Source organism: Salvelinus alpinus, chromosome 1 (assembly GCF_045679555.1).
Source record: "Salvelinus alpinus chromosome 1, SLU_Salpinus.1, whole genome shotgun sequence".
Lineage (NCBI taxonomy): Eukaryota > Metazoa > Chordata > Actinopteri > Salmoniformes > Salmonidae > Salvelinus > Salvelinus alpinus.
The window spans coordinates 13,466,554-13,493,219 of NC_092086.1; the positions used below are offsets into that span (position 1 = coordinate 13,466,554).

Consider the following 26,666-nt stretch of genomic DNA (forward strand, 5'->3'; position numbering starts at 1 on the left):
TCATGAGAGCCAGTTTCATCAGCAGAGGTCTGGGTCTTCCTTTCCTGTGGCGGTCCTCATGAGAGCCAGTTTCATCAGCAGAGGTCTGGGTCTTCCTTTCCTGTGGCGGTCCTCATGAAGCCAGTTTCATCAGCAGAGGTCTGGGTCTTCCTTTCCTGTGGCGGTCCTCATGAGAGACAGTTTCATCAGCAGAGGTCTGGGTCTTCCTTTCCTGTGGCGGTCCTCATGAGAGCCAGTTTCATCATAGCGCTTGAAGGTTTTTACGACTGCACTTTTTTCCACATTGACTGACCTTCATGTCTTAATGAAATGATGGACTGTCATTTCTCTTTGCTTATTTGAGCTGTTCTTGCCATTAATATGGACTTGGTCTTTCACTAAATAGGGCTGTCTTCTGTATTCCAACCCCTACCTTGTCACAACACAACTGATTGGCTCAAACGCATTAAGAAGGAAAGAAATTCCACAAATGAACTTTTAAGAAGGATTTATTTAACACTTTGTTGGTTACTACATGATTCCTTGTGTGTTATTTCATAGTTTTGATGTCTTCACTATTATTCTACAATGTAGAAAATAGTAAAAATAAAGAAAAACCCTTCAATGAGTAGGTGTTCTAAAACTTTTGACTGGTAGTGTATATATATATATTTGTGTGTTTATATAAAATATGTATTAACAACAAATCTAACACAATTTAAAAACATATCTTATAAAACAGTATAACAAATCATTTTGGTGCGGCAGAGCGTGGTTAGAGCGTTGGGCCAGTAACCGAAAGGTTGCTGGATCGAATCCCCGAGCTGACAAGGTAAAAATCTGTCGTTCTGCCCTTGAACAAGGCAGTTAACCCACTGTTCCCCAGTAGGTCGTCATTGTAAATAAGAATTTGTTCTTAACTGACTTGCCTAGTTAAATAAATGTTAAATGTAAAATATATATTTAAATAACACAGACAACTTTATACACATGAGTATCCACATTTAAACAGAGATAGATACAGTAATGCTTCACAGGCGTCTAGTGTCGCTTTGCTATACCGGTTTTTCAGACGATGCAGCATTTTTCAAATTAAAAACAATTTAAAGAATTAAGAATCTTGGCTTTTCTTTTACCCACTTGCATTTCTGTATATAATATTTACATAATGAAGAGATAATTCTATATACTTTGTTCTGATCTAAATATTTATCAAATCTTGTTGATCTAAAAGTACCATGTTTTAGTTCCATTCAAAAGATCTTAGTGCAAATACATTCAAATAATAAATAACTTCTGGTTTAATTTTCAATTTGACAAAAAACACACTTCATTGATATCAATTTATAATCTTGACAGTAGGGGAGAGTGGGGTAAGTTGAGCCGAAGGGGTTAAGTGGTGCCAGCCTTGTTTCTAGGAAACCATAAACTAAATTAATAATTTGACCAAATATTTAGTAAGAGGTCATCATTTCATTGTGTCTGTGACGGAAGAAACGATGAAAAAAATGGTGAGCAAGTTAGGTAAAAAAAAAATATTTTCACCAATTCAAACAAATTTGTGTTAGAGGTTTCAAGATGCTTGTATCTAAACCAAAGTGGGTCATTTTAAGACTGTTCTATTCAATTAGTGTGGGGGGGGGGATCAGAATTGAGCTGCATGTGTAAACGCCTACAAGCTTCAATATGAGGTCCTAAGCTTAGCATGAAAGTGCATCCTTGTAGATATGTGGGCTAACATAGTCAAAATGTTTGCCTTGGGGTAAGTTGAGCCAATGGCAAGTTGAGCAAATTGAAATGTTTTCTTCCGAGGGTAATGCAAAGCATTATCGCTGGGATATGAAGTAACAACAGGGCCTGGCCTGTGTTAAAATAACCTTAAAATTAAATATATAAAAATAAATAATAATGATTGTCTTGAATTATAAATATATACATGGTTTTAAAAAGGTAGTGGTAATATTGAATTCAGTACAGAACTTTGTAGGCAGCTTAATTTACCCTGTCAAGAGACTACTTTTCTTGGACAAGCTACGTTTTTAAAATTGTAATGTTTACATGAATTCTGTTTGTTTCCAAGGATACACAATATCCTGAAATATCTAAAACATATTTGTCGGCGATACGGAAGCCTATATCGGTCCGCTAATACATGACCATATAAGACAGTTAAGGCAGTTAACCCCCCAAAAAGATACATACTTCAAAGTCTAACTGAAAAAGCTACCTTCGGTTGATCTATATATATATATAGATATATTATATCTATATATATATATATTATTTTCCATTTTTCAGGGATACTGCAGCACCTTCAGCACCACTACTTACCTCGGCTATGTGTCTGTGTGATTAATTCATTCAGTCATTCATTAATTCGAGTATTTATCCGTGGAAGAGGTAATGAGTCATGATTTTCAAACAGGTTTGACACACATTCACACCCTCTGTCAACTGACAAGTATCCCACACAAACGTGTTAAGGTTACTTCCGTGTCATTTGTTTCAACATTTATGACGTTACTACTATTACACAATTTTCCCATTGTTTTTTATTCATTTTTTGTTTGAGCCAGTGCTTTAATCCATTCTATTATCTGATTATCATTGAAGGCATTCGATTAATCTGGCTGTGGCGCCCGATAAGGCTTGTTTTGCACCGGGTGAATGTTGATTGCATTCGTTTTAGAACCGGGCTGCCTCCCAGGCGTGAGTCAGGTACCCCATTCAGAGCCCATGGCGAAATTGGTTCAAAACAAAAGTGACATAATTAAACTCGTGGAGTAATGTGTAGGATTCTGTGTTATGACATGAAAAAAAGTGATTGCTTTTGATATAAACGCTGTATCTGCCTTCCCAATGAAAACTAATTTGAAAAATTCAAACATATATATTTTTATTGGAAAGAGATGTATGTTTCCCGGACGATGCACCATGCTGCCTTGTTGACAACACGACCGAGCAGCGCAGATTACCGTTCCATTTGAGAACGACGCTCCTCCTTCACCGCTTTTGTCCGTTTACGTCACCGGTCATAGACCAGTGCCCAGTAGACCAGTACGATCAGTATAGTCGAATCTGTCCCTTATCTCAGTCATTTCCACACTCTCTGGATGTGTTGTTGACAGATTTTATGATTGAATTTTCTGATAGCCAATCACATCATTCTGTACGTATGTGTATCCAATCAGAGGCTGGCAAGGGCGGAGCGGGAACCTCGAGCGCCAGACGGTGCAGTGTCTATCTGTCAGCTACAGTGTGTTATCGCGAATATGATTGAGCGTGGAGGAAAAAATGTATGATTTTACAAACTGAGATTTTCAAATGATTTACCGCGGACTTGGACTAAAACCTTACATCTCAAATTGTGCTTTGGACCCACGAGAGAATACGGCAAGTTCTGAATAGAACCAAGGAAAGGAAAAGGTCGGGAAGTTACGGATCTTTGTTGTCCGGACAAGAGAGAGGGGCCCGATTTCAGAGCAGCCAGTCTCGGGTGAAGTTAGCTAGCAATCGCTACCAAGGAAGCCAGCCTCGTAAACCAGTTAGGTAGAGGACAGTCCAGTTCTCTACAGGTTACGAGATTACTCGTACAATTATTACCTTTATGAATGAGAGCTCTGGGAAACTGATACTTATAGGGTATGTTATTTAATTCGTATGTTGACCTCTGTCGTTGATTTGACTTGACACTTGTCAACTAACCACGAATATCTAGCTAACTAGCATTACCAGCTAGGTACTCCTGTCTTGCCAGCCACGCAAAGCTGTTGTTCACGAGCTAGCAGTAGTTAGCTTGCTAGCTACCATTCTGGCTAGCTGCCTATTTACTCTTTAATTACTATAACAGGGTTGCTAACGATCTAGTTTTAAAAAATCAGGTTATAATTTTTTTGTTGTTTTGTGGGCTCAACATAGGCTGTAACGTTATAACGTTAGATGTTCTTGATAACACTCACTTTCTTTGTTGCGATAGCTAGCCCCTAATGGCATTAGTCGCTAGCTAGCTAGCGTTATGCTAACAATAAGGACCCGGGCACAGATAGCCTGTTAGCTAGCTAGGAAACTACATCCTTAAAATATACAGTTTAGCTAACGTTACGTCCACAAAACAAATATGTTGTTTTCATCTAAAGAGAGGTTATTGCCAGATAGCTCACAACAAGGTTCGTTTACTAACCGTCTGTTGATGAAGCAACAGCGTTGTATTTTAAATGTAACTGATGTTTTAAACTGTGACAGGTGTTCTGATTGAAGCGCTAACAGCCAGAGAAGTCGGTGGTTAAATACCAATTCTAAACGGTGTTGAGGTTGGAAGATCAGGATTTCTGCTCGCAGCTTGCTTTCAGCAGTGACGTTATTTGGACCACCACTGGTACCCTGCCTAATTCCTGTCCAAGGGATGTTTTGGTTTTGAGCAGCACACTGTACTTCCAACTCCTGCAGAGCTGTTTAACCTGGAGGGACTTTTTTTTATTCATTGTGTCCACTATTGCTACATCATTCAGACTTGCCAAGCTACAATGGTGGTCAGGTGTTTTAACCAGTAGCAGCGCCTCAACCCCACCTCGACACACAACAGTGGGCTGGCCTTAGGGCTAATCAAGGATTCTGAACTGGAGGACCACACAGACTCTTGACTCCTCTAACTTCTCTGCTGGAATAGACTATACCTGTTCCCCCCCTCTCTCCAGCCCCTCCCCCCCTTACCTGCCTCCATCCTCTCCCCCTCCTCCCCCAGTGTGTGAGGGTACAGATGTGAGGAAGGCAGGATGGGTACCCAGGGCAGCCCGGTGAAGAGTTATGACTACCTGTTGAAGTTTCTCCTGGTCGGGGACAGTGATGTGGGGAAAGGGGAGATACTAGACAGCCTACAGGATGGATCTGCAGAGTCCCCATACGCTTACAGCAGCGGTGAGTCACTAGCTCTGTCTTTTCTGATAGCTACTTTATTGAGGGAAAATGTACTTATTGTGATGTGTGGTTGTCCAACCTAGCTATCTTAAGATGAATGCACTAACTGGAAGTCGCTCTGGATAAGAGCATCTGCTAAATGACTAACTTGAAAATGTACTGCACACACAAACACACACGCACACACACACAGATACATATATATACACACACACACACACACTAACTCTTGGCAGCAGCTCAGGGGGATCCCTAATAAATACAAATACACAGCACGAACACGTATAGACACTGACACACAGACGCACGGACACATAACACAAGTATACACATACTACACACACACAGCTACACACACACACACACACCATCTACACACACACCACCTAAAAACAGACACGCGTACAAGTCCGCTGTGTGTGGTAAGTGAATAATCTTTTACGTTCCTGTAAAAACATCTGAACAATGCAAGACACATTCATATTGTCTCACTCATACTCCGCTCACTCCTGTTTTTATAATCTAGCTAGACTTTTACCAAACAAAGGTCCAGTCACTGTCTCACTAACTAATAATGCATGAGCTACAGCAGAAGGGTCAGTAACTGAAAGGTCGCTGGTACCAATACCCGAGCCGACAAGGTGAAAATCTGTAAGTGCCTTAAGGAAGGCACTTAACCTTAATTTCCTCCAGGAGCGCCGTACTACTATGTCTGACCCTGTACAACAACACATTTCACTGCACCTATCCGGTGTATTTTTTATTTTATTTTTATAATAAAGTTTTAACATAAGAGAAGCTTTTCAAACCAGACCTTTACTCCCACCCCTGGTTTGAATGACTTCACAGTCCTACAACAAGCCCTGTATTATAGAGTACACACACTCCACACACACACACCCAGCAGGTCCCCTGAGAGTGTAGCTACACAGTCACCATGACCTTAGCCCGAGGAACACCAGATGCCTTCTATTCTGGTTTGTCAGGGTGTGTGTTGAGTCGGAGACGCCCTCAGGGTGTGTGTTGAGTCGGAGACGCCCTCAGGGTGTGTGTTGAGTCGGAGACGCCCTCAGGGTGTGTGTTGAGTCGGAGACGCCCTCAGGGTGTGTGTTGAGTCGGAGACGCCCTCAGGGTGTGTGTTGAGTCGGAGACACCCTCAGGGTGTGTGTTGAGTCGGAGACACCCTCAGGGTGTGTGTTGAGTCGGAGACACCCTCAGGGTGTGTGTTGAGTCGGAGACGCCCTCAGGGTGTGTGTTGAGTCGGAGACGCCCTCAGGGTGTGTGTTGAGTCGGAGACGCCCTCAGGGTGTGTGTTGAGTCGGAGACGCCCTCAGGGTGTGTGTTGAGTCGGAGACGCCCTCAGGGTGTGTGTTGAGTCGGAGACGCCCTCAGGGTGTGTGTTGAGTCGGAGACGCCCTCAGGGTGTGTGTTGAGTCGGAGACGCCCTCAGGGTGTGTGTTGAGTCGGAGACGCCCATTAGCTGCCATCACGCTTGGAATCATAGCTTCCACACCAGTTCATCAGGGTGTTTTTTGATCTGCGTACGTTGTCCTTGTTAAGTCATTTGAAAGGCTGTGTGGTTTCTTTGTTTCTTTTTCTTCAATACAATTCAATACAATAACATTGTGGCCGGGAATCCCCAGTCATTATCGTTCAGAGCTAGGGGTGTCTACAGGCTAGCTGTCGTGTGACTCTGTCGGAGTCCTGGAGGTTCTCAGTGGAGAGGGGAGGTTGTGACAGATTCGTACCCGATGGGGTGAGCTCTCCTTGGGCATGAGGAGAGGGGACGGCTGCCTGTCTGGGTGTTATGGTGCTGCTGGATGTGACAGCTTACTGCTGCTGATAGTTGGGGGCGATGGAGGGAAGGAAGGGGGGTAGCAGGGCTGCTGGTCTGTGGCTTCAAAAGAGCTGCTTCACACACTCCCAGCTCCATCAGAGAAATCCCCCAGAGATATGGAGGGAGATGGGGAGAAGATAGAGAGAATAACTAATGTGTATGCGAAGAGAAGGGGGAGATACTCTGTCTTCATGAACTATCTAATGTTCACACCTCTATGGGGACAAGCACTATTCATGATACAGACTGTTCACACCTCTATGGGGACAAGCACTACTCATGATACAGACTGTTCACACCTCTATGGGGTGGGACAAGCACTACTCATGATACAGACTGTTCACACCTCTATGGGGACAAGCACTACTCATGATACAGACTGTTCACACCTCTATGGGGACAAGCACTACTCATGATACAGACTGTTCACACCTCTATGGGGTTCACACCTCTATGGGAACAAGCACTACTCATGATACAGACTGTTCACACCTCTATGGGGTTCACACCTCTATGGGGACAAGCAATACTCATGATAGACTGTGCACACCCCTCCTTGTTGGAGGAGAAAATTTAACCGTTTTAAAGGTGATTTCCTTGCAATTCTATACATTTTGCCATGTCTAATGTGTATTTATGTGATATTTGAGTGACAAAAAAATGACAACAGTATCTAATGGGCAAAAAAAACTCAATTAAAAATCGTTATCTGACGTGGGCTAGTTGATCTGGACATATCTGACAGGTTATAAATATCTCTCTAAGGTATGTAATGACTGACATGACAAGAGGAACTGATATAATACCCATCTACTATTATACCTTTCAAGAGTAAGTTTAAAGCTGGACTGAGTTCCTTTAAAATTAAAGAATGCCAGTTCGTGAATTTTTTTATTTTATTTAACCTTTTTTTTTCTTGGAATGTCAGCTAAGAACAAATTCTTATTTACAATGACGGCCTACCCCGGCCAAACTCTAACACAGACGACGCTGGGCCAATTGTGAATGAGCCTGGAATCGAACCAGGGTCTGTAGTGACGCCTCTAGCACTGAGATGCAGTGCCTTAGACCGCCGTGAAAGCAGTCATTTGATTGGTCAAGACGAGAGGAAAGATTTCTCACCCAAGTGGAGAACTGCAACTGAAGCACAACATGTGTCCTTTTACATTCTGAAGCCGAACACACACACACACACACACACACACACTGCTATAAGGACAGGTGAACTGATAATGCTTTTTAATGTCTAATACCTCTCCCTTCTTTCTCTCACCCTCCTCCCTACCACGTTCTCTTCTGTATTTCAACCTTCCCCCTCTCTCCTCCCCCTCTCTCTCTCCCTCCTCCCCCTCTCTCTCTCTCTCCCTCCTCCCCCTCTCCTCCATCCAGGCATCGACTACAAGACCACCACTATTCTGCTGGATGGGAGGAGAGTGAAACTGGAGCTGTGGTTAGTACATCCTACATGTTGAATCAACACGTGGTGGTTAGTACATGTTGAATCAACACGTCGTGGTTAGTACATGTTGAATCAACATGTCGTGGTTAGTACATGTTGAATCAACACGTGGTGGTTAGTACATTTTGAATCAACACGTGGTGGTTAGTACATGTTGAATCAACATGTCGTGGTTAGTACATGTTGAATCAACACGTGGTGGTTAGTACATGTTGAATCAACACGTGGTGGTTAGTACATGTTGAATCAACACGTGGTGGTTAGTACATGTTGAATCAACACGTGGTGGTTAGTACATGTTGAATCAACACGTGGTGGTTAGTACGTGTTGAATCAACACGTGGTGGTTAGTACATGTTGAATCAACACGCCGTGGTTAGTACATGTTGAATCAACACGCGGTGGTTAGTACATGTTGAATCAACACGCGGTGGTTAGTACGTGTTGAATCAACACGCGGTGGTTAGTACGTGTTGAATCAACACGCGGTGGTTAGTACATGTTGAATCAACACGTTGGTTAGTACGTGTTGAATCAACACGCGGTGGTTAGTACATCCTACATGTTGTTAGCCGGCACCCAGCGGGTGTCATCATTACGTGTGTGTGTGTGTGTGTGTGTGTGTGTGAGAGAGAGGTTAGAGTCAGAGGAGGTAAATTAACTGATTCAAAAATACATAAGTCCTCATCCATGGTATCATCTCTCTTAACACCCTTAAAGTGGAACGGACAGCGTTTTAGCAACATGGGAATCTTAATCTGTTCATATACACCCCAGGAAAAATATGACAAGAAGGTTTTTACATATTCTGACAAGCGAGCACTTAGATATGGTCATTTTAACGTTTTCATAAATTCTTAGAATGTTTGGGAATGACGTAGAGTGAGGCATTGGTGAAAATGCTACATCAATATAGAGTGGAAAAGCTGCCTTGCGTTTGGACAATTACTAGACACTGCAGTAAATAAAACCTAATAAACATCCAGGACCAGAGTCTAAGTAGACCGGTGCGCAATAGCCAATCAGAGCATCAGTAGGCCTTTTTGCAAATAAGCCATGTTAACTTTACCCAATCACCACTCAGATACCATCTCTCTGTTAACGTCCTTAACTTTACCCAATCACCACTCGGATACACATCTCCCTTTCGTCTCACCAGAGCCAATCAAGTTCCAGATTCATCTTCCTGTCATCTAATCCTCAGCTAATCAACATACAGCTTTGTCTCTCACCAGTCAGACTACAGGAAACAGTGATGTGAGATGTTCTCTTTCTGGAAAGATAACTGAACCGTGGGTGGCATATAAAGGTTTATTATGAATTCATGATGCATCGGATAGGTGCAGTGAAATGTTTTGTTTTACAGGGCCTGTTGTTTTACAGGGTTGGCCATAGTAGTATGATAGGTGCAGTGAAATGTGTTGTTTTACAGGGTCAGTCATAGTAGTATGATAGGTGCAGTGAAATGTGTTGTTTTACAGGGTTGGTCATAGTACGGTGCCCCTGGAGTAGATTAGGGTTAAATCCTTCCTCAAGGGCACATCGAGAGGTGTTTCACCTTGATGGCTTGGGTATTCAAACCTTTCGGTTACTGGCCCAACGCTCTAACCGCGAGGCTACCTGCCACCCATGTCGTCACTACCTGTCAGTTAGTAGAGTTGTGTGAAACAGTCAGTCTGGAGAGTTGTGTGAAACAGAAAGTACTCCAGATTGAATTTACGAACACACCCGAGGTTGTAAAATGTCTAGCTAGTTATTTGTTATGCTAACAAGCTAGCAAGAGGTTGCATAGCAACAGCATCAACTTCCGGTAGACAGGTGAACTGATGGTACGCTCAACTGAAAGGATACCGTTTGTTTACAGTATACTAGAATGAACTAATAGTATATATTCATTAAGTATGTAGTATACAGTATGTTAGTATGGGTACTCATTAAGTATGTATTATACAGTATGTTAGTATGGGTACTCATTAAGTATGTATTATACAGTATGTTAGTATGGGTACTCATTAAGTATGTAGTATACAGTATGTTAGTATGGGTACTCATTAAGTATGTAGTATACAGTATGTTAGTATGGGTACTCATTAAGTATGTAGTATACAGTATGTTAGTATGGGTATCCGAACACAGCTAAGGTCTTTCCAGATGTTCAGTTTACTACCAACAGACCCCAACGCTCTACCTGCACAATCTGATGAAGACTTTATACCCTCCTCAAAGATCATACTTTCATCAGACAGGAAACCAAGGTATTTATATGAGGTAGTGTAGTTTAGGGGCGTTGGCCGAAAGAGAAGTCATGAATACTTCTTACTCTACTCTTTTTTCTGAAGTGCATTATCTGGGTTTATTCTTGGATAATCATTTGCTACACCACAGATTGACACTATGTGAAAACGGCACATTTTCTACATTTTGTAGAAACAAATATAATGTTGAAGTTTTACCCGATGATATCATCAGAAGTTAAAACATTTTAAAAACAGTGATATTCAAACACTATGGGATTTGTAGTGACGTGGGGAGCAAGATAATACCCTCCTGGCTAGAAACTCCCACTATGGGATTTGTAGTGACGTGGGGAGCAAGATAATACCCTCCTGGCTAGAAACTCCCACTATGGGATTTGTAGTGACGTGGGGAGCAAGATAATACCCTCCTGGCTAGAAACTCCCACTATGGGATTTGTAGTGACGTGGGGAGCAAGATAATACCCTCCTGGCTAGAAACTCCCACTATGGGATTTGTAGTGACGTGGGGAGCAAGATAATACCCTCCTGGCTAGAAACTCCCACTATGGGATTTGTAGTGACGTGGGGAGCAAGATAATACCCTCCTGCCTAGAAACTCCCACTATGGGATTTGTAGTGACGTGGGGAGCAAGATAATACCCTCCTGGCTAGAAACTCCCACTATGGGATTTGTAGTGACGTGGGGAGCAAGATAATACCCTCCTGGCTAGAAACTCCCACTATGGGATTTGTAGTGACGTGGGGAGCAAGATAATACCCTCCTGGCTAGAAACTCCCACTATGGGATTTGTAGTGACGTGGGGAGCAAGATAATACCCTCCTGGCTAGAAACTCCCACTATGGGATTTGTAGTGACGTGGGGAGCAAGATAATACCCTCTTGGCTAGAAACTCCCACTATGGGATTTGTAGTGACGTGGGGAGCAAGATAATACCCTCCTGGCTAGAAACTCCCACTATGGGATTTGTGGTGACGTGGGGAGCAAGATAATACCCTCCTGGCTAGAAACTCCCACTATGGGATTTGTAGTGACGTGGGGAGCAAGATAATACCCTCCTGGCTAGAAACTCCCACTATGGGATTTGTAGTGACGTGGGGAGCAAGATAATACCCTCCTGGCTAGAAACTCCCACTATGGGATTTGTAGTGACGTGGGGAGCAAGATAATACCCTCCTGGCTAGAAACTCCCACTATGGGATTTGTAGTGACGTGGGGAGCAAGATAATACCCTCCTGGCTAGAAACTCCCACTATGTGATTTGTAGTGACGTGGGGAGCAAGATAATACCCTCCTGGCTAGAAACTCCCACTATGGGATTTGTAGTGACGTGGGGAGCAAGATAATACCCTCTTGGCTAGAAACTCCCACTATGGGATTTGTAGTGACGTGGGGAGCAAGATAATACCCTCCTGGCTAGAAACTCCCACTATGGGATTTGTGGTGACGTGGGGAGCAAGATAATACCCTCCTGGCTAGAAACTCCCACTATGGGATTTGTAGTGACGTGGGGAGCAAGATAATACCCTCCTGGCTAGAAACTCCCACTATGTGATTTGTAGTGACGTGGGGAGCAAGATAATACCCTCCTGGCTAGAAACTCCCACTATGGGATTTGTAGTGACGTGGGGAGCAAGATAATACCCTCCTGGCTAGAAACTCCCACTATGGGATTTGTAGTGACGTGGGGAGCAAGATAATACCCTCCTGGCTAGAAACTCCCACTATGGGATTTGTGGTGACGTGGGGAGCAAGATAATACCCTCCTGGCTAGAAACTCCCACTATGGGGTTTGTAGTGACGTGGGGAGCAAGATAATACCCTCCTGGCTAGAAACTCCCACTATGGGATTTGTGGTGACGTGGGGAGCAAGATAATACCCTCCTGGCTAGAAACTCCCACTATGGGATTTGTAGTGACGTGGGGAGCAAGATAATACCCTCCTGGCTAGAAACTCCCACTATGTGATTTGTAGTGACGTGGGGAGCAAGATAATACCCTCCTGGCTAGAAACTCCCACTATGGGGTTTGTAGTGACGTGGGGAGCAAGATAATACCCTCCTGGCTAGAAACTCCCACTATGGGGTTTGTAGTGACGTGGGGAGCAAGATAATACCCTCCTGGCTAGAAACTCCCACTATGGGATTTGTAGTGACGTGGGGAGCAAGATAATACCCTCCTGGCTAGAAACTCCCACTATGGGGTTTGTAGTGACGTGGGGAGCAAGATAATACCCTCCTGGCTAGAAACTCCCACTATGGGGTTTGTAGTGACGTGGGGAGCAAGATAATACCCTCCTGGCTAGAAACTCCCACTATGGGATTTGTAGTGACGTGGGGAGCAAGATAATACCCTCCTGGCTAGAAACTCCCACTATGGGATTTGTGGTGACGTGGGGAGCAAGATAATACCCTCCTGGCTAGAAACTCCCACTATGGGGTTTGTAGTGACGTGGGGAGCAAGATAATACCCTCCTGGCTAGAAACTCCCACTATGGGATTTGTGGTGACGTGGGGAGCAAGATAATACCCTCCTGGCTAGAAACTCCCACTATGGGATTTGTAGTGACGTGGGGAGCAAGATAATACCCTCCTGGCTAGAAACTCCCACTATGTGATTTGTAGTGACGTGGGGAGCAAGATAATACCCTCCTGGCTAGAAACTCCCACTATGGGGTTTGTAGTGACGTGGGGAGCAAGATAATACCCTCCTGGCTAGAAACTCCCACTATGGGATTTGTAGTGACGTGGGGAGCAAGATAATACCCTCCTGGCTAGAAACTCCCACTATGGGGTTTGTAGTGACGTGGGGAGCAAGATAATACCCTCCTGGCTAGAAACTCCCACTATGGGGTTTGTAGTGACGTGGGGAGCAAGATAATACCCTCCTGGCTAGAAAGTCCTTGCCGGTTTTGAAAATCACTGTTTTTCTTACTTTGAATCCTATCCTGTGATGTCACAGATCAAACATTTGTTTAGGACCTTCTCTTTTTAACCACAGATCATAGAAACACAGCGTTTCACATGTAGACAATATGTACGGTGCTGGAGATGATGAATATGAGGTTGAAAAGTGGCGGAATTGCCCTTTAACTGTGGTTAACTCATCTCTCTCTCTCTTTCTCTCTCTCTCTCTCTCTCTCTCTCTCTCTCTCTCTCTCAGGGACACGTCAGGACAGGGGAGGTTCTGCACCATCTTCAGGTCCTACTCCAGAGGGGCTCAGGTAGGAACACACATTTTGCTGACATAGTACACATATTCTGCTGACATAATACACACATTCTGCTGACATAGTACACACATTTTGCTGACATAGTACACACATTTTGCTGACATAGTACACACATTTTGCTGACATAGTACACACATTTTGCTGACATAGTACACACATTCTGCTGACATAGTACACACATTCTGCTGACATAGTACACACATTCTGCTGACATAGTGTGTGTATATATACAGTTGAAGTCGGAAGTTTACATACACTTAGGTTGGAGTCATTAAAACTTGGTTTTCAACCACTCCACAAATTTCTTGTTAACAAACTATAGTTTTGGCACGTCGGTTAGGACATCTACTTTGTCCATGACACAAGTAAGTTTTCCAACAATTGTTTACAGACAGATTATTTCACTTATAATCCACTGTATCACAATTCCAGTGGGTCAGAAGTTTACATACACTAAGTTGACTGTGCCTTTAAACAGCTTGGAAAATTCCAGAAAATGATGTTATGGCTTTAGAAGCTTCTGATAGGCTAATTGACATAATTTGAGTCAATTGGAGGTGTACCTGTGGATGTATTTCAAGGCCTACCTTCAAACTCAGTGCCTCTTTGCTTGACATCATGGGAAAATCAAAAGAAATCAGCCAAGACCTCAGAAAATAAAATTGTAGACCTCCACAAGTCTGGTTCATCCTTGGGAGCAATTTCCAAACGCCTGAAGGTACCACATTCATCTGTACAAAAAATAGTACGCAAGTATAAACACCATGCGACCACGCAGCCGTCAAACCGCTCAGGAAGGAGACGCGTTCTGTCTCCTAGAGATGAACTTACTTTTGTGCGAAAAGTGCAAATCAATCCCAGAACAACAGCAAAGGACCTTGTGAAGATGCTGGAGGAACAGGTACAAAAGTATCTATATCCACAGTAAAACAAGTCCTATAATCGACATAACCTGAAAGGCCACTCAGCATGGATGAAGCCACTGCTCCAAAACCGCCATAAAAAAGCCAGACTACGGTTTGCAACTGCACATGGGGACAAAGATTGTACTTTTTGGAGAAATGTCCTCTAGTCTAATGAAACAAAATTAGAACTGTTTGGCCATAATGACCATCGTTATGCTTGGAGGAAAAAGGCGGAGGCTTGCAAGCCAAAGAACACCATCCCAACCGTGAAGCATGGGGGTGGCAGCATCATGTTGTGGGGGTGCTTTGCTGCAGGAGGGACTGGTGCACTTCACAAAATAGATGGCATCATGAAGGAGGAAAATTATGTGGATATATTGAAGCAACATCTCAAGACATCAGTCAGGAAGTTAAAGCTTGGTCGCAAATGGGTCTTCCATACTTCCAAAGTTGTGGCAAAATGGCTTAAGGACAACAAAGTCAAGGTATAGGAGTGGCCATCACAAAGCCCTGACCTCAATCCCATAGAAAATGTGTTGGCAGAACTGAAAAAGCGTGTGCGAGCAAGAAGGCCTACAAACGTGACTCAGTTACACCAGCTCTGTCAGGAGGAATGGGCCAATATTCACCCAACTTATTGTGGGAAGCTTGTGGAAGGCTACCCAATACGTTTGACCCAAGTTAAACAATTTAAAGGCAATGCTACCAAATACTAATTGAGTGTATGTAAACTTCTGACCCACTGGGAATGTGATGAAAGAAATAAAGCTGACATAAATCATTCTCTACTATTATTCTGACATTTCACATTCTTAAAATAAGTGGTGATCCTAACTGACCTAAGACAGGGAATTTTTACTAGGATTAAATGTCAGGAATTGTGAAAAACTGAGTTTAAATGTATTTGGCTAAGGTGTATGTCAACTTCCGACTTCAACTGTATATATTATTAGTATTATTGTTTCATGTACTTCTCTTTTTGACCTGCACTGTTGGAGCTTAAGAATTTCACTGTACCCTGCAATTACATCTGAGACTCTGTGCACATGACTAATAAACTCATCTAGTACACACACAATCTAATGACATAGTACACACACAATCTAATGACATAGTACACACACAATCTAATGACATAGTACACACACAATCTAATGGCATAGTACACACACAATCTAATGACATAGTACACACACATTCTACTGACACAAGTCCCCTACTGAGTGTGTTTGGCTGGCCCTGTCTGCTCCTCCTACTTCTATAAACAGGACATAAAGAACAATGCCTGATGTGTGTGTGTGTTCTCCAGGGGATCCTGCTGGTGTATGACATCGCAAACCGCTGGTCGTTCGAAGGCATCGACCGCTGGATACGAGAGATTGACGAGGTATGGAGGGAGGAGAGGAGGAAGGGAAAAAGGGGAGATGAGAGAGGAGGAAGGGAAATAGGGGAGATGAGGGAGGGAGGGACGAGAGGAGGAAGGGAAAAGGGGGAGATGAGGTATGGAGGGAGGAGAGGAGGAAGGGAAAAGGGGGAGATGAGGTATGGAGGGAGGAGAGGAGGAAGGGAAAAAGGGGAGATGAGAGAGGAGGAAGGGAAATAGGGGAGATGAGGGAGGGAGGGACGAGAGGAGGAAGGGAAAAGGGGGAGATGAAGAAGGGAAATAGGGGAGATGAGGGTAGAGGAGATTAGAGGATAGGAAGGAAGGGAGGGAGGGAGAGGAAAGGAGAGACCCTGTCCCATAGTCCTCAACACACCTCAGTGAACAGAATAGGCCCAGAGTACTGCAATAGACACACCATGTCCTTCCTGATGGCTGGGATGCAGAAGCCTAGAGGACATTCTCCCTGGGTGTGTGTCTGTGTTTCTCTCAGGGTGTGGTGTTTGGTGAAGATGTGTCTTTCCTGGTTCACCTCTAGTCTACAGTACCTTGCAACTGGACTCCTGTCATTCAGAGAGCGGGAGAGAGAAAGACAGATGGGGGGGAGAGAAAGACAGATGGCGGGGAGGGAAGGAGAGGGGGGGGGGGGGGAAGGAGAGAGGGAAGAGGGAGGGAAGGAGAGAGAAGAAGGAGAGAGAGAAAATAGACTAGAGAATTTGATTGGTAGAATGAGAGGTGAAGCCGCTAGAAAGACCAGGGCCTGTTTCCCATAGCGATGGAACTCGGGCTTACCAGTGTTTTAACCATGTATCTCTCCTACAACGGCCCAAGATGTAACATGTGTTTCCCAAAACACCATGCAGAGAGAATGTTCGTTAAGTGCGTTGTTGCAGCGTGTGTCGATACTGATAGGATGGATACTGATAGGATAGGATGGATACTGATAGGATGGATACTGATAGGATGGATACTGATAGGATGGATACTGATAGGATGGATACTGATAGGATGGATACTGATAGGATGGATACTGATAGGATGGATACTGATAGGATGGATACTGATATGATGGATACTGATAGGATGGATACTGATAGGATGGATACTGATAGGATGGAAGCACTGTTCTCAGATCAGCGTTCTCCCTTTCCAATCGTACCTTAACACTAGAATTATTCCACAATACTGACGACGGATCAGCTCCTAGAGAGATATTATCAACTATGGCTACAAGTATATTGAGGTGGTTTATTCTAATGCTTCCACTAATGTAGTCCACTACAGTCAGATGTGGCACATCATAGTGCACGTTACACGTGAAATACACTGAGTGGACAAAACACACCTGCTCTTCCCATGACAGACTGTCCAGGTGAATCCAGGTGAAAGATATGATCCCTTATTGATGTCACTGGTTAAATCCACTTCAATCAGTGTAGATGAAGGGGAGGAGACAGGCTAAAGATGATGGGGAGGAGACAGGCTAAAGATGAAGGGGAGGAGACAGGCTAAAGATGAAGGGGAGGAGACAGGCTAAAGATGAAGGGGAGGAGACGGGTTAAAGATGATGGGGAGGAGACGGGTTAAAGATGAAGGGGAGGAGACAGTCTAAAGATGATGGGGAGGAGACGGGTTAAAGATGAAGGGGAGGAGACAGTCTAAAGATGAAGGGGAGGAGACGGGTTAAAAATGAAGGGGAGGAGACGGGTTAAAGATGATGGGGAGGAGACGGGTTAAAGATGAAGGGGAGGAGACGGGTTAAAGATGAAGGGGAGGAGACGGGTTAAAGATGAAGGGGAGGAGACAGTCTAAAGATGATGGGGAGGAGACGGGTTAAAGATGATGGGGAGGAGACGGGTTAAAGATGATGGGGAGGAGACGGGTTAAAGATGAAGGGGAGGAGACGGGTTAAAGATGAAGGGGAGGAGACGGGTTAAAGATGATGGGGAGGAGACGGGTTAAAGATGATGGGGAGGAGACGGGTTAAAGATGAAGGGGAGGAGACGGGTTAAAGATGAAGGGGAGGAGACGGGTTAAAGATGAAGGGGAGGAGACGGGTTAAAGATGAAGGGGAGGAGACGGGTTAAAGATGAAGGGGAGGAGACGGGTTAAAGATGAAGGGGAGGAGACGGGTTAAAGATGAAGGGGAGGAGACGGGTTAAAGATGAAGGGGAGGAGACAGTCTAAAGATGATGGGGAGGAGACGGGTTAAAGATGAAGGGGAGGAGACGGGTTAAAGATGAAGGGGAGGAGACAGTCTAAAGATGATGGGGAGGAGACGGGTTAAAGATGAAGGGGAGGAGACGGGTTAAAGATGAAGGGGAGGAGACGGGTTAAAGGTGAAGGGGAGGAGACGGGTTGAAGAAGGATTTTTAAGCCTTGAGTGCAAAGGGGGGATGCAACTCAATATTAGGAAGGTGTTCTTAATGTTTTGTACACAGTGTATATTGAGGGAAAAATTGAATTAGACAGTAGCGTACAAATAGCTAAATAAAACTCAATTGAATTTCTCATTCCAATATATAGGTAGTGTGTACTGTATGTATCTTTTAATACAGTCATCTGGGTTTTCATCTCTTTATCCTTCCCTTGTTATGCAAAGAAATGGGCAGCTTTGTATTTGCAGTCAATGTCACGTTGGTTCTGTCACAGAAAGACAGATAAACATGTTGATGTTGTGTATAGCAGAGATCTTCTGTGTATGAAGTGATGCTGTAGGGTAGAAAACGCATCTAACCACGTACTTGGCTGCTCTAAGAGCGGTCTGAGGCAATCATTAAATAAGAAGCTTTTTCAACACCAACTTTAGTAATGATGCTTTTGGGAAACAGCTGGGAGATCTACGACGGGTTCTAACGATGAACGTGTCCTTAAGATGCTTTTGGGAAACTGGTCCCTGATCTCTCTGTTATCTGAAAGAGACAATTCTAACAGTTTCTATGACTTACTACTGTTGTCTACTTCCTGTAAATCACTTAAATGCCCCCCTCTCCCTCCCATCAGCATGCCCCGGGTGTACCTCGTATCCTGGTCGGCAACCGGCTCCACCTGGCGTTCAAGCGTCAGGTTCCTACGGAGCAGGCCCGGGCGTACGCTGAGAAGAATGGCATGACCTTCTTCGAGGTCAGCCCGCTCTGCAACTTCAACGTCATCGAGTCGTTCACCGAGCTGTCTCGCATCGTACTGATGAGGCACGGCATGGAGAAGTTCTGGAAGCCCAACAGAGGTAGGAGGGAGGAGCTCGACACTGACATTTTTTACAAGGAGTACATGTGCTCCGAATTAGAAAAATGTAGGAGCACAATAAAAAGTATTCAAGGTATTGATGATATAAATAGGCAGTAATTATAGTAATTAAAATCCAGGGTTTAGGAGCACCAGAAGGAAAATAATAAGATGCAGCCTACATAAAGCTGTCCTAATTTTAATATTATAATATATACCATTTAGCAGAAGCTTTTATCCAGTGACTTAGTCATGCGTACATACATTTTACTTATGGACGGTCCCGAGAATTGAACCCACTATCCCGGTGTTGCAAGTGCCGCGCTCTAGCGACCGAGCTACGGAGGGCCGCGCTCTAGCGACAGAGCTACGGAGGGCCGCGACCGAGCTACGGAGGGCCGCGCCCTAGCGACCGAGCTACGGAGGGCCGCGCCCTAGCGACCGAGCTACGGAGGGCCGCGCTCTAGCGACCGAGCTACGGAGGGCCGTGCTCTAGCGACCGCGCTACGGAGGGCCTCGCTCTAGCGACCGAGCTACGGAGGGCCGCGCTCTAGCGACCGAGCTACGGAGGGCCGCGCTCTAGCGACCGAGCTACGGAGGGCCGCGCTCTAGCGACCGAGCTACGGAGGGCCGCGCTCTAGCGACCGAGCTACGGAGGGCCGCGCTCTAGCGACCGAGCTACGGAGGGCGGAGGGCCGCGCTCTAGCGACCGAGCTACGGAGGGCCGCGCTCTAGCGACTGAGCTACGGAGGACCACTTTCGAAGCACATCTAAAGAAGTTCTCCCTTGTTCCTTTCTGAACCACCAGATGTTTACTACTGGTAAAGTTACCACACAATATCCTTAATCTGTGTCTAGCAGGTTGCTAGCTAGCTAATGATCTGTGGTTACCAGGTTGCTAGCTAGCTAATGATCTGTGGTTAACAGGTTGCTAGCTGGCTAATGATCTGTGGTTACAAGGTTGCTAGCTGGCTAATGATCTGTGGTTACAAGGTTGCTAGCTAGCTAATGATCTGTGGTTACCAGGTTGCTAGCTAGCTAATGATCTGTGGTTAACAGGTTGCTAGCTGGCTAATGATCTGTGGTTACAAGGTTGCTAGCTAGCTAATGATCTGTGGTTACAAGGTTGCTAGCTGGCTAATGATCTGTGGTTACAAGGTTGCTAGCTAGCTAATGATCTGTGGTTACAAGGTTGCTAGCTAGCTAATGATCTGTGGTTACAAGGTTGCTAGCTAGCTAATGATCTGTGGTTAGCAGTTTGCTAGCTAGCTAATGATCTGAGGTTACCAGGTTGCTAGCTAGCTAATGATCTGTGGTTACACGGTTGCTAGCTAGCTAATGATCTGTGGTTAGCAGGTTGCTAGCTAGCTCATGCTGTAACAGGACAGAACAAGGTTGTTTTAAGGTTAGCATCTCTTGTGTATGAACTAACTCTCTCTCCTCCCCTCTCCCTCCAGTCTTCACTCTCCAGGACCTGTGCTGCAGAGCGATTGTCTCCTGCACGCCCGTCCACCTGATTGACAAGCTGCCGTTGCCCGTGGCGATAAAGTCCCACCTCAAGTCCTTCTCTATGGCCAATGGGATGAACGCAGTGATGATGCACGGACGGTCCTATTCGCTGGCCAATGCGGGGGGCGGGTCTAAAGGGAACAGTCTGAAGCGTTCTAAATCCATCAAACCCCCCCAGAGCCCCCCACAGAACTGCACACGCAACAACTGTAAAATCTCCTAGTGATAGACCCTGTCTGGGGGAGGGGGAGACTGACCCCCTAAACACACTGAAACAGACCCCCTCCCTTCCACTGAGAGGACAGACAAGCTGAGGAGAGGATGTGTGGAGAGAACCCTGAAGAAGGGAGGAGATACTCTGAAACACACCTAGCCCTTACCCCATACCCTCACCCTGGGGGTGGTGAAACCTAGGAGGAGGAGGAGGGAGGTGTGTGTACACAGACTTGAGGAGACCCGACCAGACATTTCTGGTCAACCCTCGTCCATAGGAGGGGTTGTGCTGGAGTAGTAATACACCCAGAATACACCCACACCCAGAATACACCCACACCCAGAATACATCCAGAATACATCCACACCCAGAATACACCCACACCCAGAATACATCCACACCCAGAATACACCCACACCCAGAATACATCCACACCCAGAATACACCCACACCCAGAATACACCCACACCCAGAATACACCCACACCCAGAATACACCCACACCCAGAATATATCCAGAATACATCCACACCCAGAATACACCCAGAATACATCCACACCCAGAATACACCCAGAATACACCCACACCCAGAATACATCCACACCCAGAATACATCCACACCCAGAATACACCCAGAATACATCCACACCCAGAATACATCCACCCCCAGAATACACCCAGAATACATCCACACCCAGAATACACCCAGAATACACCCACACCCAGAATACACCCACACCCAGAATACATCCACACCCAGAATACACCCAGAATACATCCACACCCAGAATACCTCCACACCCAGAATACATCCAGAATACATCCACACCCAGAATACATCCAGAATACATCCACACCCAGAATACACCCAGAATACCCAGAATATATCCACATCCAGAATACACCCAGGATACCTCCACATCCAGAATACCTCCACACCCGGAATACATCCAGAATACCTCCACACCCAGAATACATCCACATCCAGAATACCTCCACACCCAGAATACATCCAGAATACCTCCACATCCAGAATACATCCACATCCAGAATACCTCCACACCCAGAATACATCCAGAATACCTCCACACCCAGAATAGACCCAGAATACCTCCACACCCAGAATACATCCACACCCAGAATACATCCAGAATACATCCAGAATACCTCCACACCCAGAATACCTCCACACCCAGAATACATCCACATCCAGAATACATCCACACCCGGAATACATCCACATCCAGAATACCTCCACACCCAGAATACATCCAGAATACATCCACACAACCCTACTGAGTTCTAGTGTTTTCCCTCCTCTCTCCTTCTTCCCTCCCTTTCTCTCTCTGTTGATCAGAGTGTTGCCTCCTGCTGTCCCATGATTCATATGTTAAATAATAGATGTTCTCTTCATGGATCTCTGCCGCTTTTTACATCCCTCTGCCTGCTTTCTCTCCTCACTCTGCCTGCTCTCCCTCCTCCTCTCTCTCCATCTCCCTCACTCTGCATGCTCTCCCTCCTTCTCTCCCTATATCTCCCTCACTCTGCCTGCTCTCCCTCCTCCTCTCTCTCCCTACATCTCCCTCACTCTGCATGCTCTCTCCCTCCCTTCTTCCACTTTACATCTATTCATCTCCCTCACTTTGCATTCTCTCGCACTCCCTTCCTCTTTACCTCCCATCTCCTTCTCCCTTCCCTACCCTCCTCTCTTATCCTTTTGTCTTCTCTCTCCCTTTTCTCTTCTCCCCAGAGTCATCCAGTCTGCCTGCCAGTTTTCCTCTCATTCCTTCCTTTCTCTTGCTCCTCCTCTCCTCTCTGCACCAGTTTCCAGTGCAGCCAGTGAACGTCACCCTATTCCCGACACAGGCTCTGGTCTAAAGTAGTGCACTATGTAGGGAATAGGGTGCCAGGGCCCATAGAGCTCTGGTCTAAAGTAGTGCACTATGTAGGGAATAGGGAGCCATTTAGGACGCAGTCCCAGACTCACCCAATGAAGCCTGGTTGTCAGGCTGAGTGGTGTTCTCTTCTCACTGCAGGGCGGCCATATTGTTTTCCTACACAGACAGTCAGCGACGTGAGCATGGAGCCCCAGAGTTTCTCCTATTCAGGGAAATCTCCTGGCCCTCAAAGCTATTTTTCTCCCTTATTGTTCTGTGTTTTACTGAACTAACGTGTCCCTCTGGTCTCAGTGAGAGAGAGAGGCTGCAGTATCAACCGCTAGAAGGACAGACTCTTCTATGTATGTATGTATGGATGTATGAATGACCTTTTCTCATTTGGGAAAAAGTCTGTCCTCTCTCCGTCTTCTCTTCTGCTTGATCCGGAAACCGATAAGTGGTCGAGTCGTGCCAATTAGTTAGTAGACGAACGGAAGAGGTTCCTCCCCTCCTCGATAGCCACCTTTCACCAAGGATAGTTATGTGAATCCTACCTGAGTCCTTCACGGAAATACTTTTGAAATGTTTTTTTTTTTTTTTATCACGTTACACATTTATTGGGGATTCCACCCTGTAGACATCATTTGCCTGATAATGCGTGAGTGGAGAGGAGTCTTAATTTTATACAAGTAGCAATTTCATCCACGTTCCCTTCTCGCCACCTCTCCTCCATGACCTTTTACAAAAGGAGACGAGAGAGGATGGAGGAGTTGAGTTAATGTATTGAGAAAAGGTCTTTGTTTTATGTAGTTTGTATGCAACAATTGCATCCATCGCCTCAAAGTCCAGTATTGTTTGAATGAAGAAAATAGGACTTTAACTCTGTCTGCTTTTTATAAAAGAAGCTTCTTCCCCACAGCCTTTTTCCAGGCCTCCCTCTCTGTGAGGTTCTCCTGGTTAGGCCACATGGTCAGGTCATGAGGTCAGGGAAAACCTCTAGGTCTGGTAATATCAAAAGGTTGTCATGCTGTTCTCTGGACAGAAGCATAGGATGTATCTCAAATGGCACCCTAGTCACTATGGTCCCTGGTCAAAAAGTATTGCACTATCTAGGGAATAGGGTGCCAATAGAGTGCCTAATAGTGATCTGTTAGTTGTAGACTGTAAAGGAGAGAAGAGGTGTTTGGTTCTTGTGCAGCACATCATAATATGGACCCACTACCTTCATCATGTATCACGAGCTTTCAACAAAACCTTTTTGTCCTTCATTTGAAAACTTTTTGACATTGTAATGTGTTTTATTACGACACCACCCTTTGATGTTGACCTTATAATAGTCTGACATTAGGAAGGCCTCAAATTACACCCTATTCTTCAAAATAGTGCAGTACTTTTTAAAATAAGTGCCCTAATATGGGGGAATAGGGTGTAATTTGAAACAGAGATATTATATTTTTTTCCTTCTCAAGTGATTTCTCCAGATGGGATTAATGTTATTATTATGATGGACTGTTTAAAAAAAAAAAAAAAAAAAAGTTTGCAAAGAATGATGGGAGATGGAGTTTTGTGACCATGTCAGGAGAAGGGCCCCGTTTGGAGGTGTCCCTGATGTTGCCTGAGTTGAGGTTATGTGCGTCCCAAATGGCACCCTATTCCCTATATAGAGCACTGCTTTTGAACAGAGTAGTGCACTTGATAGGAAATAGGGGGCCATTTCGGACTAAGGGAAGAGAAATGATGGTGAACACAACATGTAAACACTATGGGTGTGTCCCAAAAGAGCACTTTATTACCTATGTAGTGCATATCCCAATGGGCCCTGGTCAAAAGTAGTGCACTACATAGGGAATAGGATGCGATTTGGGATGCACCCTATTTTCCTTTGGTTGTAGCTGCTGCTGGGTAATTTAAACAAGGAGTGTGTGATCGAGCGAGCGCAAGAGTGTGTTCTTAAAAAAATTAAAAAATAAACATGTTTTTAAATTATTGATTGTACAGTTTTAGGCTAGGGTATGAAAAGCATACTTTTTTCACAATAAAAACTGTTCTTAACATTATCAAGTTGTTGTATGGTGTCTTCTGTGATAAAAAAAAAAAAATGTAACCTTTTATTTAATTTGGCAAGTTAGTTAAGAACAAATTCTTATTTACAATGATGGCCAAACCCGGACGACGCTGGGTCAATTGTGCGTCGCCCTATGGACTCCCGATCACGGCCGGTTGTGATGAGAGATGAGATGAGGTGAGATGAGATGAGGTGCCTTAGACCTCTGCACCACTCGGGAGCCTGAACCAGGCTCTGTAGTGACGCCTCTAGCACTGAGATGCACTGCCTTAGACCACTGCACCACTCGGGAGCCTGAACCAGGCTCTGTAGTGATTCCTCCAGCACTGAGATGAGGTGCCTTAGACCACTGCACCACTCGGGAGCCTGAACGAGTCTGTAGTGACTCCTCTAGCACTGAGATGCACTGCCTTAGACCACTGCACCACTCGGGAGCCTGAACCAGGCTCTGTAGTGACGCCTCTAGCACTGAGATGAGGTGCCTTAGACCACTGCACCACTCGGGAGCCTGAACCAGGCTCTGTAGTGATTCCTCCAGCACTGAGATGAGGTGCCTTAGACCACTGCACCACTCGGGAGCCTGAACGAGTCTGTAGTGACTCCTCTAGCACTGAGATGGGGTGCCTTAGACCACTGCACCACTCGGGAGCCTGAACCAGGCTCTGTAGTGACTCCTCCAGCACTGAGATGAGGTGCCTTAGACCACTGCACCACTCGGGAGCCTGAACCAGTCTGTAGTGACTCCTCTAGCACTGAGATGAGGTGCCTTAGACCACTGCACCACTCGGGAGCCTGAACCAGTCTGTAGTGACTCCTCTAGCACTGAGATGAGGTGCCTTAGACCACTGCACCACTCGGGAGCCTGAACCAGGCTCTGTAGTGACTCCTCTAGCACTGAGATGAGGTGCCTTAGACCACTGCACCACTCGGGAGCCTGAACCAGGCTCTGTAGTGACTCCTCTAGCACTGAGATGAGGTGCCTTAGACCGCTGCACCACTCGGGAGCCTGAACCAGGCTCTGTAGTGACTTCTCTAGCACTGCGATGAGGTCCCTTAGACCACTGCACCACTCGGGAGCCTGAACCAGGCTCTGTAGTGACTCCTCTAGCACTGAGATGAGGTGCCTTAGACCGCTGCACCACTCGGGAGCCTGAACCAGGCTCTGTAGTGACTCCTCTAGCACTGAGATGAGGTGCCTTAGACCGCTGCACCACTCGGGAGCCTGAACCAGGCTCTGTAGTGATTCCTCCAGCACTGAGATGAGGTGCCTTAGACCACTGCACCACTCGGGAGCCTGAACCAGGCTCTGTAGTGACTCCTCTAGCACTGAGATGAGCTGCCTTAGACCGCTGCACCACTCGGGAGCCTGAACCAGGCTCTGTAGTGACTCCTCTAGCACTGAGATGAGCTGCCTTAGACCACTGCACCACTCGGGAGCCTGAACCAGTCTGTAGTGACTCCTCTAGCACTGAGATGAGCTGCCTTAGACCACTGCACCACTCGGGAGCCTGAACCAGTCTGTAGTGACTCCTCTAGCACTGAGATGAGGTGCCTTAGACCACTGCACCACTCGGGAGCCTGAACCAGGCTCTGTAGTGACTCCTCTAGCACTGAGATGAGCTGCCTTAGACCACTGCACCACTCGGGAGCCTGAACCAGGCTCTGTAGTGACTCCTCTAGCACTGAGATGAGCTGCCTTAGACCACTGCACCACTCGGGAGCCTGAACCAGGCTCTGTAGTGACTCCTCCAGCACTGAGATGAGGTGCCTTAGACCGCTGCACCACTCGGGAGCCTGAACCAGGCTCTGTAGT

General features: G+C 45.6%; 1 protein-coding gene across 2 annotated transcripts; it reads left to right on the forward strand.

Annotated features, from left to right (window-relative positions):
- The first annotated feature begins 3,067 nt into the window (after positions 1-3,067).
- On the forward strand, positions 3,068-24,845 carry rab40c (RAB40c, member RAS oncogene family). 2 transcript variants are annotated; one of them, XM_071391539.1, is made up of 7 exons: positions 3,068-3,621; positions 4,222-4,893; positions 8,120-8,180; positions 13,608-13,668; positions 15,892-15,969; positions 18,967-19,189; positions 20,646-24,845. In XM_071391539.1, the coding sequence occupies exons 2-7, from the start codon at positions 4,752-4,754 to the stop codon at positions 20,918-20,920; spliced, it is 840 nt and encodes a 279-aa protein (XP_071247640.1). In that variant the 5' UTR covers positions 3,068-3,621; positions 4,222-4,751; the 3' UTR covers positions 20,921-24,845. The 2 variants fall into 2 exon arrangements, with proteins under 2 accessions (XP_071247640.1, XP_071247631.1); XM_071391530.1 differs by having other exon boundaries at positions 3,068-4,893.
- The last annotated feature ends 1,821 nt before the right edge of the window (positions 24,846-26,666 follow it).